This window comes from Limanda limanda, chromosome 17 (assembly GCF_963576545.1).
Source record: "Limanda limanda chromosome 17, fLimLim1.1, whole genome shotgun sequence".
Taxonomy (NCBI): Eukaryota; Metazoa; Chordata; class Actinopteri; order Pleuronectiformes; family Pleuronectidae; genus Limanda; species Limanda limanda.
In genome coordinates, this window is record NC_083652.1 from 4,846,924 (window position 1) to 4,864,484 (window position 17,561).

Sequence of the window (17,561 nt, forward strand, 5' to 3'; positions counted from 1 at the left end):
GCTATAAAGAAAAGCTTTTGAGTCGTGTTGCCTTAGCTGTGCTGACATCTTGACAGCTGACTATAGCTACACAGAGTTTCTTCTCAATCTACCTCACGCAGCACAAAGTTGTAACAGAAGCAACGACTGTACGTCGACTAAGAGGCGAGCGCCACTGCACTCCACACACTTAAACTTTGTCCCCTAAAACTCCTGGGTGCTTTTATAGAGCATCTGACTCTCTTTCTGTGTGTGTACAGTGTAAAATGTGTTATACAGTATATGTCTACACACACACACATATATATGTATATATATAATACAGTAGCTTTAATAAAGAACGACAGTCTTTATTACATTGCTCTCTCTTGGGGTCTCTGCTTAAATGAAAACTTGGAAATGAGCTCCTCTAAAAAGCTGCGTTGCTAAGAGGACAAACCTGCTGGTTGTGTTGGAAATGAAACTATCCTGCCTGCTGAGAGGTGAACAGCACTGTGTTGTCGTTTGTGAGTTTCAGTTAGCTTATCCTGAGGTAAAACACTTTGTGCAATGCTTTTGAATAAAGAGACCAGTGACTTGTAGCAGAACAGCCCTCTGTCAGGTTCACCATCCTCAGTGCTGTGCGTGTGTGTGTGTGTGTGTTTGTGTGTGTGTGTGTGTGTGTGTGTGTGTGTGTGTGTGTGTGTGTGTCTGTGTGTGTGTGCCTGTGTAAAATGTCGGAGACAGTTTATCTGCTGTGGTGTATTAGTGAGGATATGCAACTGTATCTTCTGCAAATGGAGTTCATATGCAACTATTCTGCATTTGCCTGTTACATTTTTAGAAACATATGATGACTGAGCAGAAATTATAAACACATGATAGAATGATTTCTATTCCAACTATCATTTAAAATTTGTATTAAAAGTGTAAATCGCAATTTACAAGAATAGGTCTATGTTTTGTCCAGAGCAAAACAATTATTCAGTGACTAGTTGGAACCACATTTCACATTTTCCTTAATAATTGTCTTTAGTCATTAATTTATCATTCAAACTATTTGCACTGATCCAGTACAATTTAAATCATACTAAACTGTATTTGGTTATACAAAATACATTTTCTTGTTTAAAACACTTTCCAATAAATTGTGTTTCAATATGACCTCACAATCTAAGGCTACACAATGTTCCGTAGAACCGAGTTGACACACGACCACTGATTCTTAAACATGCAGCAGAACTCCAATCCGAAAGTTCAATGCAACTTTTCTGAAAAATCAGATTTCCACAATATTTCTAAAAAAGTGACATGACAGGACTGAATTTAGAGGCAGATGCAGAATAGTTGCATACACACATGTGTTATTATTTGCAAGAGACTGGGCTGGAGTGTGAGCAGTGACAGAAATCTGACCTTTGTGACCCTTTACTCTTTGCATGCTGTCATACTTGAGCTTGTTAGACTCAACTGCAAGTGCACAACAGTAGGGACACTCGAACGTTTGAAGAAAAAAGAAACGCAATCAGAGCAGTGCTGTCTTTGAACTAAGAATTACCAAGGCATGTTAGTCAGCGTTTTGAGCTCTTTATTTCTGCATGTCAAATGGAGAATAGAGGCTAGAAAGGTAATTAACGGGGACGAGATGGGTGTCCTGACCTGATAAGACCTGCTGTGTTTCCTGTTTGTTGTCTTTACATATGTATTATAAAAATGCCCCAGTATATTCTTAGTCAGACGACAGCGGCTGCATACACACACCTCTGAGCATGCATCATGCGTGCTACAGTAGGCTCACATTGGTTATGGTGACACAGCACCCATATACAGCAATCGAGATAATGCACATGTGCATAAAACTTTCCAAAAGAAAACCAAAAGCACAAAATGAATACAAAACAAGAGCAGACCAATGATGACATCAAAAAAGTTGTTGTAGAAATATCGGTGTCAGGGGAGGGGGCTCGGGATGGGGACCTGGAAGCTTTTAGTTTGATTTAGCTCCCCACCAAGGACCGCTTGTTTTGTGTTTGTCTTTTTTTGCTCTTAAAGATCTTTTTTTTTGTTAGTTTGTTGGGGTAATGTCTCTGTCTTTTCTCGCTTTCTTTCTTTCTTTTAGTAGGGAGTGAAGCGACTGTACCCTCCTCTGTATAGGCTAGCCTGCAACATCAAAGATGAAAAAGTACCAATCAGTATTCAAGTGACAGCTGTAGTCGGTTTCTCTTTCTCCACAAATTTCCTTCCTTTTTCCATGCACGTTACTATTAATTTTAATAAAGTGGAATAATGGTTTTCATTTATGATTGATTATTTGACATGTTTAAGCCAAATGGTTTTTGTTGAATTAATTGGATATACTGCGGTTGTGTGTTAGGAGCAGGTTCATCAGGAGGTAAGGTGGATTCAGAGTTTAACTGGTGCAGTTCAATTAATTGTTGTCTGTAAATTATTTTAAATATGGCACCAAAAAAGACAATTTAAATCTGGGGTTCTGATCTTATTTTTTTTTTTCTTTTTCAATTTTAATACATTAAGCAATGAATTGGAAAATACTGCGCTTTGGGCTTTTTCACTTGAGGAAATCCATTTGTTTTCAGGCTGAAACAATATCAGAGTTTGGACCAAAGCGGAATAAGTTCAGAGAGGTTTAATCACAGCTCCTTTTCAAGTCGGGCAGAGGTGCCTGCACCTTTCTGCAGGGCCAACCCACCACAGGATATTAGCCCTTAGATTTAGCACCATGCTCAAGATATCTAGGGCAGACACACACATAAAGCATGCACGTGGGCCTCTGCATGCACACCTACACATGCACACACACACACACACCACACACACACACACACGCACACACGCACACACGCACACACGCACACACAAGAACACACACACACAAACACACTCACACACACACACACTCACACACCACATGGGCCCTCCTCTTATCTTTCAGTGGCTCCGCTGCAATTAGGAAATCAGATAAACTCCAAAGGCTACTGAATGTCTTCAAAGGCTAATTTTGCCTAATTTTGGGGAGCCCTCTTGCTTGAACAAAACTTTCATCCACATGAGATGCTTCTGTACGCTGCAAGTGAGTAAAGAACATTTCCAACCTCAACCTCAGAGGAACTAATTATTGTATAGCTTTTAAATGCAAAAATGAATCCTCTCTGCTGGAGAACCATTAATCAAATATGATAAAAGAATAAGGAGCCCAACTGGTCGTATCTCTTTAGCACATAAGTATATTTGATGTTGGCCTCAGCACAGCTCAGCTCCCAGTAGCCTCGCCATTTGGTCAACACACTCACTCTTACACTCTCTCTCTCTCACACACACACACACACACACACCCTCTTGAGTCTGCGTTAGCTCCCTCAGCTCCCAACACACACAACATTAGCGCTAATATTTTTAGGGGGGGCCAAGCCTGGTCTTCTACTTTCATCAAGAGGACGATTTAAGTGTCAGAGAAATGGAAGGAAATTTGGAGGAAAAAGAAGAAAGAATAAAAAAAAACATTCAAGCACATTTTTTAATTAAGTAAATGAAGAGGAAAAAGAAATGTCTTAATTAATGAAAGCTTTTAGCTAGCAGCTGCACCGGGGAACTGTACGCTGTTTTTTTAATATGGTTAAAAAATCGCATGCATGCCGGAATGGTAAATTTCAGTCATTTCTCAAGAAGAGAGCACGCCTCCGATCCAGCTTGTGGGCAGGAGGGGGGGGGGCGAGACAACTCCCTCCCTCCGTCTTGCTCTCTCTTTCATGTCCCACGGCACACTGCTGCATGCGTTTGATGGCCCTTAATATCTAGGTTGGTCCGCGAGCTCGATCCCATCCCCTCCTCATCATAAAGCAAAACCAAAGAGAAACTCTCTCTGTTTCAAAGAAAGACGTTATTTTATTTATCGTCACTTTTTCATCTTTGATGTTACAGTAGCTGCAAAAGCTAGCTAAAAACAGACATTAAGAATTCAACGTCACCCCTTCTGGTTTGGCATGGATGAACGAAAAAAAAAAAAAAAGAATAAAGATGATCCAACTCACTCTGCGGTGAGTCGGGTGATGGATGAAGGAACAGAAAGCTTGGAAATGTGGTTGTTATGTAAGATGCAAAGTTTGTGTTGAAAAGGAACACAAAGAAAAAACACTGCAGTGATCAGTCATTCTCATTTCAGGAGAAACTGGTGTCAAATCAATATTGCAAGAGGTGAGCTTGTGTGGCATAACATTCGTTTGTTGCACTAAATGTCTGAGAAATTTCCACATGCCGGTTGTTTTATAGTATTGCTCAGCTCCACCAGGGTGCGCCAGAGAGCATGACAAAATAAAATCAATTAATGAGTAAATACACAAATAAAGACCAGCGACCGCTGCGGTTCCTGCTCTTTATTTTGGAGTGTGAGTTCAGTGTGTGCTAGCTCGTGTCGTGATGTTCGAGACAGGGTGCAGACAGAGAGAGGCGGCGGTCTCGTAGACTTACCATAGTCCCCACACTGTATGTGGCAGCAGGGCCAATCGTGTGGTGGTAGGGGTCTGCTGTTGCATAGACTCTGCCATAGCTGCACAACGGGAGGCAGAGAGAATGCGGTCATTGATCTATCATTGACGAGGAGAGCAGAACATTTATGCATGCTTGTTTAATGCTCAACCCCTCAAGTCAACTCTTTCAAGTCTCTAACACAATCAGTTATTTCCCTCCTCAGCCTCCTGGGCTTCCTACATTATACAAGGTGGTTCAAAAAGGGGAGTTCAAAGGTTGGTGAATTCGACTTGTCTTTTCATTGTCATCTTGATTAGGTGGACGGAATAGGTAATGAGCCCAGAGAGAGGGGGAGACGGGAAGAGAGAGGGAGGCAGCGGAGGAAAAGAGTTGGTGCTGGAGGGCTTGGTCTCTCACCCTGTTCTTGTTTACCCAGGCTGCACACTGGGCTCACACCCCTGTCTTTTCATTGTTACTGGTTTGGAACTAATCCTTCCAATTTCCTTCTGAGACAGGACAAGATGTGTCTGCCTTATTTATTTATTTATTCGACTTCACATATTCCTCTATTTACTTTCCTTTTTTTCCCCTCTCCCCTCAATGCTCGCTTGCAAATGAGGGTCTGCACGGAGCAGATAAGGCAAACCCAGCCAAGGACTGAGGGCACCAAATCAACCAGGAATAAAGAAGTGGAGAGAGGAAGGAATTCTCCTAAAGGAGACAACAAGACATACAGCGTTCATGCCTTTCGCATGAGCTACATTGAGTTACATAAGATCTAAATATGGCTCTGCACATTTAAGTCCGGCAGCACCCAAGGTCAGCGAGCAGGACGTGAAATCAGAAAGGCTGTCTCGGCTCCTTGGGGAGGAGGCCGGTGCCATGAGATGGTCAGGGGAAGTCTCCGTGGTCCTCTTATCTTCAGTGAGCACCGAACCCCACAGGCCCTGTAAGGCTAATGTATCTACAAAATGACTCTCACCAGAGTGGCACTGCTGACGAGCAGCAGGTCAAACCACCCTGTGCAATGTCACACAGCCTCAACAGAGCTGATTGGAAGCCGGCAGGGTCCCCACAATGTGACTGGCTCCTCACAAGGTCTCTTTGATACAACACACTCAATGGTATGAACTCAGTTTAGTTACTTAAAGGGCTTTGGTAATGTAGCCTGTGAGCACTGTGGGCTTTTCAGATAATAAATGTTTCATATTTTACAGAGGTTTCACACGCCTTCCACAATCCCGGTGACCTCTCTTTATGATTGGCCGACGGCTCCACGGTTAAATCTGATAAGGTATTGCCGAGACAATACCGACAAACCTCTATTGATCCAATGGGCATGACCGCTTATTCAAAAGGAAACAAACAGACAAAGCAAAACAAACAACTTGGCGGCGAATTACATTAAATCTCAGGGAAAAGTAGAGGCAAGAGAAGCACGAATTAAATCACTCTGGGGGAAAAAAAGAAAAGAAAAAGAAAGCTGCTGTCCAATATCTGCTCTTGCTGAGCACGGCTGCTCATAATTCGAGCTGCGGCGAGGCCTGATAAATCTTACATTATCGATATGATCTTCAGGCTCTCAGGCAGGGTGTACGTTATCACAAGTGACATGCTCAATCCTTCCCAGATTAGATTCCCAAACCAGCCCACATCCCGGGCTGACAACGGCTTTCGGGGGCCGAAATGAATCAGCAACGCCTCCTCAAACGGAGCACACCTGAACCAGAGTGACATCACTCAGAAGTGATAGAGTTCCTGCCGGTCCATCTCTCCTTCTCTCTGTCAGCCTCCCTCCCTTCCACAGACCTGAGGCCATTCATAAATACTGCAGTGATATACCCGCTCTCCCATCACAAGTGGAGAGTCACGACGTATATCACTGCTTTTCTCATCGAGTCCAACAAGGTTAGTTTTTTTTTTTTTTTTTGTCTTCTTTAGCTCCGAGCTAAAAAGAATGCGGCAGTTTCCCTAATAGATAAGAAAAACCCCAGGAAACCAAAAATAACCGATATTGAATATAATAAAAAACTGCTGGAGCGCTCCCTCATTCATCACATACATTCTCCATCTGTGTTCGGTCTGTACACGTCGTCTTTCTTGTTAGGAAAACAGTAATTAGTAAAAAACTCCACCTTTGCTTCTTGGATTTTAGTCATTAATTTGTGATGTGCTTTGTGAAAAACACATTCTCTACTCTCCACTGTAATTTCCTCTAGGATCAACACAGAATAGATACTGTACGTCGAACCATTTAACTCAAAACCCAAACACGTGTTTTGTCAACATTTCATTATGTTTTCTTATGTCTGCTTTCAGAAAATATAATCTGTAAGAACGGATTTCTTGCTTGTGATGATTTTAAATGTTTCGGTTGCATTTGAGCAGTGGCGACATGACCACCAAAAAAGGGACACACAGGAATTCATCAAACATTAACACATTCAGTACAACCTGATAATAAATTGATACATTAAAAGGAATGAAGGGTGGATCAGAGGGATTCTCACCTGTCACTGTAAGCAGCGGTGGTGGCGGGCTGGGCAAATCTGTATGCTGCATAGCCACCCTGTAAGAAAATACCAGTGTTAATAAATGATTAAACAGAACCTGCACATTGAAAGGTTAGCGCTCACAGACACATAAAAAAAACACAATACAGACACTACAGGCTCGGGTTTGGCTACATAGTCAAATGTCACCGCGCAGGGTTTTGGTCATCAGTTCACATTCCCCAGCTGCAAGTTCCCTATCAAACACCAGAGGGCGCTGTTTGATATATGCTGTGTTGGGCAGGTGGTGGCAACAGGGGAATGAATGATGCTCTGGAGAAGCAGCGTATCTGGGGGGAGCGAGTCATTGTCACACTGGAGGCTCATCCACGGAGCGGCAAACAGCACAACAGAGGCCACGTGAGCCAGCTCCCCAAATTCAGCCCATTTTTAGATTGACGCGACTCTGCTCCTGCATTATTGAAGAGCCCCTTTTTTCCTTTACACGACCCCCCTGGCTCACAAATGAAGTAGGAAAAGGCAGAAGATGACCGGACCATTGGGGAGTCAGGACCGCTGTATTCATTTGCCAGAGTGGGGAAGGAATTAAAGACCTCATTGTGGAGTGCTGCTATTACTCTCTTTGAAAAATGAAGCTGTTCTCCCACTGTTTTTCTATTAGTGCCAGTAGAGTGTGTGCCCATCTGCGTCCATACGCTGGATAGGTGGCTTTTAATAATGCATGTTTTCATTCATTTTTAAACTCACGGGGGAAGACGTCCGAGGGGGGAGCGGCGCAGCGAGGCGCCGGTGTGATGATCGCAGCCGCGGCTGGCGCATGAAATCAGGTCAGGGGCGGCGTTTGAATCCCGCTACCCCAATCCTCCAACCCCCCAAAGATTCTCCGCTGGGACAGGAAGTCACAGTAGTTGGGGCGGATGACTTTCTGTGGGACGGCCATGCCTTGGGACTGCGCTGATTACAGCAACAGCCTGAACAAACACGCCCAATAAATCACTCTCCCTCTTTGTCAAATCCTGCACACAACAGTGCAGCACATTTGTTATTTTGTCGTGCCGAATGCGTGTGTTTGTGCATTCATCTATGCGTGTTCCATGCATATGTATGAGCACATGCGATGTATGTAGCGTATATTTGTATATACGTAGGCATTAAATTCCCCTCTGTGCTAATGTATTAGCAGGTCATTTATTTTCCAAAGGGAAACTTTGACACATCAGCTGGCTGATACAAAAAAAAGCCAGTGTCCAGTGAATGATGGTAAAGGACACTGAGGGGCTAAGGGACAGCTTCCTTTTGGTCACCGGAGACCTTCACGCACACTCAGTCAGTCTGAAGCAGTGCAGCGGCCAGTGCCAAAACTAATGGCAGTAAAACACCAGGGGCCGGCCTGACGGGTTGAGTGATGGACCGACCTGGCTGGGCAATGGTCAAGGGACACAGGGGTGCAGGACTTAGCTAGAGGTGGCAGAGCTAGTGTGAGAGATCACTCAGGGCTCAGCCGGGGTCTCGTCCGTGGTGGTGGTTGTCCCTACAATAAAAGCTGGTGAAATACGGCGCTATCATGTGTGCTGGTGTGTAAGTCATATATCACCGGGTCTCAGCATTTTGTTCCCAGACGCCGGTTGTCGGTGAGAGTGAGAGGCAACTGTCACTGCTGCTGTGCTCCCACTGTCATTTCGCTTGCCGTCGAATCAAAGGGACAAATTACATCCCCCCCCGCAAACGTTTGGACTGATGTCAAAGTGGGGCAGCGTGGTAATTTTCAGCATTATCTCCCGAGCATCCATGCTTTTCTCTGTCAAGGGCGATGTGGAGCAAGGCCAGCCCCCTGATGTGACCCTGCCTGCACGGACAGCTCCGGAGGGACGGCTAATCCCTTTATCTGCCGCTGCTCCCCTTATCTCCCACATGGTGATGGCTGGGAGGAATCGGCTCCGCTCAGGCCTGTGCAGAACCCCTGGGGCAGGGATATCCCAGCCAAGCCCTCTGAGTGTACACACAAGCAGGGAGCGGGCAGGGAAAGAAGTAGCGAGGATTGGGGAGGGCTGCAGAAGATGGGCCACCTCAAAAGCCCAGACAAATCTAAAGCAAGAAAATGACCTAACTTGACACGGGATACTGAGCGCGGGTCTGCCTCTTTGCCAAAGTCTGAGATCATAGGAAGAGACGAGAGGGAGACGAGGGAGGAGCACAGGGGGTTTTAAATTTTGTTGTCGGGTTTCTTGGCAAAGCAGACAGAGACCTAATCGACACCGGCTTGGCAGCGAGGCTGGGAGAATGCTGAGGGCTGAGGAGATCACGTTTTTGTCTCCGGGGCTGGGCTTTTTGTCTGCTTTACTTCTGTTTCATCTAAGCAGGCAAGAAGAAAAAGAGCCAACTGTACTTACATAGATCTCTGCACCATAGAAGCCATCTTGGTACACCACCCTGTGAAATGAAAGAACAGGAAAGGAGTGTTAGTTATGCTGCCCTCCGGAATCTCAGCCTCTGACACTCTTCCTATTTCAACCATGTCAGTGCCTGTGGGGTCAGCTCTTAGCGGCTTTAGTGTAGTCTGCCACAAATAATGAATGACACATTAAAGCGAAAAAGTGCAACCGTTTCACATCCCCGTCCAATTTTCTGCTCCGGTAAAATTGTTTGTCTTTCCAGTTGCTGCAGTGTTGTCAGGCGGGCGGGTGGTGGGGAGAGGAGGTGAGGACAAAAGGAAGGCAGCGAAGGAGCTCCGTCACATGACTCCGCCATATAAATCAACCAGCTGCCATCAGGAGCGGAGGGCCCCGGAGTGGGAGGGAGGGGGGGGGGGGGGGAGGGGGGGACGTGGGATTTCAAGTCCCTGCTTCGACGGTGAGTCTCTCTGCAGCAAGATGGATCCTGATCTAATCACAGATAGACAGCTAGACTGGGCCCTGGGCCGGCCTCCGTCAGACCTCTCCCATGGCCACACAGACCACTGCTGATAAGACACGAGTGTGAGGCAGGGCTGCGCAAAGCCAGGAGATCAGCACAGGCCCTGGTAACAGTCCAGTGAGATCTGCCCGGTAATACGCTATCTCAGCTCACTGCAGCTCTCCCTGTGGCTTTGTTACTTCCTCCTCTGTCAATACACAGCGTACACATGTGAGGATGGTCTATACATACCTAGATACCAACAATGATTTTATTCCCTAGAGACCCCTTTAGGAGGAATAAAAAGGAGATGGCCAGAAATATTACTTAACTGTTTTTGACACACTTGACAATTAAATTGTTCTCAGGAAAACCAGGACAAAACACTGCATCGCACCACAACCCTGGTGAATAGAAACTGCTTGGTGTTGAGAAATAACAGAAACATATCTCCATTTAAATTTTTATCTGATGGCAACAACCATCAGTGTTGGGCAAGTTACTGAAAATTAGTAATTAGTTACAGTTACTAGTTACTTCTTTTAAAGGTAATTGCATTACTTCACCAGTTACTGTATATCAGAAAGTAACTTTTAAGTTAAGTTCTGTTATTTTATTGTGAAAATGTTTTACTGTGAAAATGTTACATGATTTTATTTTGAAACGGTTCCGGTAGTGTCGCGAACATCCTGTGATGACAACAACGGCGCTACAGAAAACGTTTTTGTTTTTAGCAACCCTCCGAAGAAGCACAACAAACTCATTTAAATTTCAGTAATTGTAACTGCGTTACTTGATTAAAAAAAATACTTTGTTACATGCTTGTTACCGGTAAAAGTAGTGGAATTACAGTAACTTTGTGATGCGTTACTACCAACACACTGACAACAATACATGTAAATATAGTGTGGCAGGAAGGTATTGTGTACAGTCACTCCTACTACACCTGCTACTAGATTCAGGTTAGAGATTAGATACTCACGCTCCGTAAGCTGGGATGGGTGGTGGAGGCGGAGCTGTGCGGAATGTGTTGTACACAGCCCGCCCCCGACCTCGCAAGTGGGCACCCCTATAGGCCACCGTAGCGCCTGTGGCAGGGTAGGGAAACCCTGTTACTGTGGAGGCAAACACACGAGAGAAGAGAAAATGACTTTCAGAGAACATCCTCGACTTGGCATTGCTTACCTTATGACAGAATACATTAGAGAGAGACGTGTGGCACTGCTTTCCCTATGACAGAATGCATTATGGGGAAGACAAGGAAACAATAGATTTAATCTTTTCTAGGTGCGCCTCATCGAGCACTCTCGCCTTTCTCAGCTCGCTGCTTTGTGCCGTACTCAGCAAGGATCCACATTTGCTGTACGCATCCTTTCCTGGAGCCTGGCGAGGGGCAGCCTTGAAGCATAGGCAGGTAATAGATGCAATACCACTAGTTTCGCACCACGGCTTTTGCACAGTTTAGACCCAATGGGCTAGCAGCAAGGAGAACAGTGGGAGGGTGGACGGGGGGGAAGCAGAGGGCGTTTCTAGGTGTTGGGTAGAGACGAATGAAAGGTGAAGGTTGTTGAACAACCTGACTAGATGTTCAGAACTTCCCCAAGAGAAAAGCAGCAGATGGGCTGGACAGCCAAGGCCCAAACCTCAGTGTGACCCCCGTCTCCAAACCCATCTGGGAACATCTCCAGCCAATCACACAGCTCCGTATGTCCTCTGCTAACGGCTACCAGCAAATCACAAAGGGAGCAGGTAAGGGTTGGTGTGATGGTGCGGCAAAATGTTCATGGTCACCGATTAGAGGACAGGCCATGTGATCCTCAGCTCTCTACTTAACCTTCAATCAGTCCACTGACTGTCTGATTACCAGCAGTGAAGGTGCATACCAACACACCGATCTCCAGACATGATTAAGTTGGCCACCGCTTTGCCTGCAATCGAAATTCCCTCACACCCTCTTTTCTTCACCCTCTCTCCCTCCCCCCCATGCCTAGTCCATCACAGTACAGTCATCTCCATTATTCTTCATCCCCTGCAACGCCTCCTCATCACCCTCCCCTCACCTTATTCCTCTTTATTCATTTCCATGAGATGTTTTGGGTGAATTCATCACAGACCCCTTCAGTTTCTCCAATCAGAGATGGCTTGGAGCTGCAGAGCTCCCGTTGGAGTGGGGGTGGGACTGGGCCGGGGTGAGTAACGCAGGTTAATAACATGTATCCACCGTGTTTCAGATCAACCCGCCGCCACAGAGGAGACAGCAGGCAGCCCCTCGCCATCGCAGATAAACGAGGCCGCAATGAAGATCCATGGTGGCTCGTATACATTCGGCGGTGTATGGGTTTCTGCCTGGGGAGTGACGGCCCGGCGTCACTGGGCCGTGTGCGGCGTTAACCCGGCAGGTGGACCAAACCAGTGAGCATCCTAATGAACGATGCACACACCGGCCCCGCTGCTTCAATAAAGCTGACAGGGAGACAGATTAGTAGTGCTTTTAAAAACACAGAGAGCCAGGTTTAATGTCTTCTGCCATTAACATCACGCTCCATTAGTGGGTCCGCACACATATTCAAACTCTGCGTCTCATTTGGCCAGGTAACACCCACATTCTCTCCCCCCCCCCCTCCCTTCCACACACCCACCGAGGTACAGGGCACTTTGTTTGCTGCCAACGCACCAATAGACTGCCTGGACTCGCAGGGTGCCCCCGTTCCCCCGAGTGATTTATAATGCTGACCTTGACATTTAAATTAGTCTCCTTTTTTTGGAGCACTGGACATCTGAGCGTAGTCGCTAAAGGGCAAAAACTATCCTCTTTGATAGTTTCCGAGGTGTGTGAGTGTGTGTGTGTGTGTGTTTTTTACCCTCTACTAAAAATCCCTGCTATTTATTGGCCTCCACAAAGTCCAATTGCCATTTTCTTTCTTTTTTGGAAATTTGTATGCAATATGCATGCACTGATGTATGTGAATGTAAACTGGTAATGAGTTGGCGATAGGCTACACTGCTTCAATAATAACCCATAAATCAAAGGCACTGTCACACCTTAGTACGCCTGTGAAAAGCAACAACAGCCACGGTGTATGAGAGCACAAACCTGGTCTAGCCACCAAAGTCAAACACCTTTTCCGGGAGGGGGGGCTGGAGAAAATATGAGTTATGTGCTGGAGGGCGGCGGGGTCACGCTGCACCTCATATGTCATATGTGTCAACCTGAGAGAAGCTCAATACCTGCAGAGCCAGTTGGACCTGAGGTAATCCAGCTCTGTGCCAATGATGGGGTCATAACCGGCTCCCATAAAGAAAGATCTGATTTTCCACAAGGTTGATCTCTCTAATACTTCCTGCTCAAATACATCGGGCAATGAGCACTTAATCCACGCACTGGGGACCAAAAACAGCTTAATCTAATCAAGAGTCTGGAGCTTAATTATCCCCCGAACGTACACTCCAACAATGAGAGGATCTGTCTACATATATTAAGATGGCAATTAGCCTTTCTTTTCTGTCATTTACACAGCTGGTAAGCTTTCCATGAGTCCTCAAGAAAAGTCCACCTTAGTCACCGAAAACATGAAATGGTGAATGAAAAACTACTCATCTCCTGTCTCTGCAGGAATTAGGCTGCAGAGGAGAGGCTCTCTCTGTTTGCCTCGGGGCAACTGGCCATATGAAGGGATTTCTCAGTGGCAGCTGTCCATGGTGCTGAAAATACCCAACACAAGGAGTAATTTAGAAATCTCTGCCAATTATTTTTTAGGTGAGGTAACCATTATATGTATTGCATAACGATCAGAGGCACCTAGATATCTAAACTATCGCTTTGTGTTTTGATGCAATGGTCAATGTTTGCAATGTTTTTTATACATATACGAAAGTGAATGCAAATGTTAAAATCTGTGTACAGGATTACTTGAATCCATATATCTGTATGTAAATATAAATGCTTTAATTTCATATACAAGCATGTCAAACGAAATTATGATATATAAATTGAAACCAATGTACATTTGAGTCGATGAATTGGACCGGAACAAAGACAGCTGGCCATTATATTATACTGTATGGACAAATCTACATGTATGTGGCAGAAAACAACGAAACACTGAGCACAAAAACTGAATATCTACCAGCTACCACACACCATGATTTGTGCCACTGCCAAGTTTTATTGGCAATCCCTTTATTTGACTGCGGACCCAATCACCTTGCTTCTCTTCCTTGGTACAAGACAACCCCCTTTCCCCCTCCAGCAGGCCCGTGAGGGAGCTTTGGCTGTTAGGGTAGAAGCAGAGGACATGGACCTGGGATCGGTGCTGCCTGCCTGTACCCGACCAACTACACCCCCCCCCTCCTCTCCCCTCTATCAGTAGGAGGGGCCAATCTACCCTGGAAGAGGTTAAGAGCGGGGAGCTGGCGTGAGGCTCTCATCCGTCATTCTCCTGAATGGGTTTTGAGGACAATAAACCTGTAGCGCCAGGACGAATGGAGACGAAGTGCGCTGTCAGCGAGTCAGGATTTATGGCTCCCAATTTTACTGATCTCCCGCACAGAAATGAGGACTGATAAACAGTGATTAATCGCCTTTATATCCCATTTTACTCCCACCAAAAGTATATTAACTGTAGCTATGATGATTTTCCTGGATCCTGATTTTAGTTTTTTTTTTTTCGTTGTTTTTCTCGGAGATGGGGGAACATCATAGTCAAAGGCATGATCAGTGTTGTTGTTTTTTCTTTCTTTTTTTACAGCTAAAGCCGCCTTTTTCTGCTCATTAGTGTGGTTTTGTTTCAAAAATGTATCTCTTATTTATGTTTCCCATCTTCCCAGCTGGCAAGCATATGTTGTCGTTTAGGCTTGGCAAACTCCAGCGCCATGTCAAGACGACTTGAAAAATTAGCAGCCAATAAATCACCCAGCCCCTCCTGCTTCCTCTGCCTGGAGTGGTGGACCACACTCCCTCTGATTTATGAGATGATTTGGGAAGTGTGTGAGTGTGTGTGAGTCTGCGTGTGTGTGTGTGTATGCATTTGTGTGTGTGTCTGTGTTTGAGAGAGTGTATTATGGAGAAAGTGTGCACGAAAGAGGCGACATGCATTAGTGTCTGTGTTCTACATAGGTTATCTATTTCTGTATGCTGGAATGCACTTGGTCCGAGTGTAAAAGCAGGGCATGGGACAGTGTTGTGTGTGTATATAGGTCAGCAGAATGATTGTTAATATAAGTAAGACTTACTTAATGTGTAGATTTTTTTAATTCAAAGGCAAATTCTACCTGACCCATAATTTATATGTTTGAGTGTATGAATGCAACATAAGAGAGAAAGAGAGAGTGAGGGAGAGAGACAGAGAGAGAGCATGTTTGTTTGTGTGAGTAATTATCAGGGGAAGATGTCAAAACCAAGGGAATGCTGGGGGGAGGAGCAGGAGGGTAGGTGGGAGGCAGGGGAGGAGGCATGGAGGGGGTGAGGGGTTGGGGATGAAATAAAAATGATAGATGGCTGCTTTCTGTCATGGACAGTTATTTAGAGGTTCGCCGTAAAGCTGTCCGGGGAATGAACAGATTTTAGTCTAATGAGCAGAAAGGAAAGCCGTTAAAGTGGCGCGATGTGCTCAGCACTTCTTCCAAATGAAATAGTACCATTTCCCCCTCATTAAAATGCAAAGGGTTCATATAACATACAGCAATAAAGCTGGCATGTCGAGGCGCAGAGAGATAGGGAAAACCCCACTGAGCTCATCTCATTCCTCCATTACTGAGACCAGAAGGAATAGCGGCCTTCGACAGGGTAGGTGCCAACAATATCGCTCACTCAATCTCCCTTATTCGGTTAGCTCTGTAAAAGTCAATCTGGCGCACTTGGCAAATCCATCCACAGCAGCAGCCTCCACAATCTGATAACAGTTGCAGGGGCGCCTGCTCTTGAAATCATTTTTTTCAGCTTTACAGTTGCACACCGTGCAAACAATGGCTCAGGCTCCTTCAGCCACTCAGAGAAGCTTGGATCATCCACTGCTTATCTGGGCCGCTGGCAGATTCACTTTGATTTGAGGGGAATTTCATGTTCAGTAGGTTCAGCATGAACCCGATTGTGAAAATTCCGGGGTCAGATTGGGATTGGCTGTGGCTGATAGTGGCCTCAAGTACACTTGCAGTGCATGGGGTGGAAGGTTGAGAGGAAAGCATTCAAAATTCAAACAGCAGGAGCTGCAGGTCTCTTACCAGCATACAGTTCAGGACCATAGACAGCTCCGACCACTGGATTCAGCTTCCAGCCTGATGGACAAAATAAATTCAACTCACGACCAGAACTAAATGGGGATACTCTTGTGTCTTTTGTCTTTAGGTATTGTTATAAGGTTTAGCACTTACCGTTCGTGTAAGGGTTGGCCACTTTTTTGTTTGTCATCACTCGTGCTGTTGCATTGTTCACCTGTTAAAATCAACAAAACAAAAGGTGATTACAGACCCACACATGTACTATCCAGACACACAAGGGTGGGCCAAAAGCAAGAAGCAACAGAAGATGTAACAAAGTACTAAGGTAATATATGAATAAATAAATAAATAAATGATTATGTAAATATGTTTGTAGCACTTTGGTGTGATTGTGTTTGGTTCACCCTTTCATGAATTTATTCATCATTTCAATTTTCTTACACATTAATAAATTACTGGAAAAGAGAGGGGGAAGCATGCACCAATTACCCACAGGTATGAATAAAAAAACAACATCCTTCAAAATCAGTAATTGGTTGAATAAACAAATGGATTCCAAAAGAAAAACACAGGCATTGCTTTGATTTTCTTCTATTGACCTGATGAGAATGACTGAGCGGGGGCTCGGCTCATCGTAAACAAGAGCAGAATCAGAGCAGGCGGCGCTAAACGATGGTGACGGGGGAATGCAGGTCTTCTCAGGTTTGTCAGGAACCCAGAGGATGATAGCATGCATTCATTCTGCATTGTCAGGTAATGATGGACAACCAGCGTGTCCCGGTTGACATATATGAAACGTGCATTCTAGTGAGAACAAGTTATATGCACCATTATGCATGCATGTATCCAGGCACATGTACATTCTGCAGATATCCACTCACACACATCTCAGCTACATGCAAATGCATGGGTTCGTGGGTAAGTTTAGGAGGCAGCAGGCAGGAAGTAGAAAAAGATGAGGAAAAAGGGAAAATGAAAGCACCTCAATTTTGCGTCCCTCTACGATTGTACCGTTTAGTTTCTCCCGTGCACGATCAGCATCTGTGCTTGTTTCGAAAGTTACAAACCCAAAGCCCTGAGATCGCCACGTTAGCAACCGGTAGAGAGAAAGGAGAGGGAAAGGTTGGACACACACACACACACACAGACACACACACACACACACGCGCACACACACATATTCACACACACACAAAGAGGAAAAGAAAGGGGCAGGGAGGAGAAAAGGGAAAGAGGTGAGAAGACAGGAGTAGGTGAGCAGCAGAGTCGAGTTGTAAGCAGCCAGATTAATTAGAGGCAGTTAGTGAGGCGTCAGGAAACAGCAAAGAGAGAGATCCGAGGAGGAAAGGATGGCGGTGACGTGACCTCACACAACAACACCAACAAACCTGCCCGCTTTACCCAATTAAACAGCACAGCACTGGTGCCATGGGTGAATGTCAGGAAGTAGCGGATGCAAAACACTGTGTTAGCTGCCATAATAGTGGTATAATTATC

At 45.3% G+C, this 17,561-nt stretch overlaps 1 protein-coding gene across 2 annotated transcripts in view; it reads right to left on the reverse strand.

Annotated features, from left to right (window-relative positions):
• Positions 1–2,073: 2,073 nt before the first annotated feature.
• The window catches only part of LOC133023063 (RNA binding protein fox-1 homolog 3-like), a 116,094-nt gene continuing 100,606 nt past the window's right edge, over positions 2,074–17,561 (reverse strand). For both annotated transcript variants that reach the window (XM_061089995.1, XM_061089994.1), the window contains exons 5-12: positions 17,047–17,139; positions 16,218–16,278; positions 16,068–16,121; positions 10,831–10,963; positions 9,347–9,386; positions 6,954–7,012; positions 4,444–4,522; positions 2,074–2,118 (exon numbers count right to left, since the gene is read on the reverse strand). In XM_061089995.1, coding sequence (XP_060945978.1) covers positions 2,074–2,118; positions 4,444–4,522; positions 6,954–7,012; positions 9,347–9,386; positions 10,831–10,963; positions 16,068–16,121; positions 16,218–16,278; positions 17,047–17,139 — 564 coding nt within the window. The remainder of the gene's footprint in view (positions 2,119–4,443; positions 4,523–6,953; positions 7,013–9,346; positions 9,387–10,830; positions 10,964–16,067; positions 16,122–16,217; positions 16,279–17,046; positions 17,140–17,561) is intronic.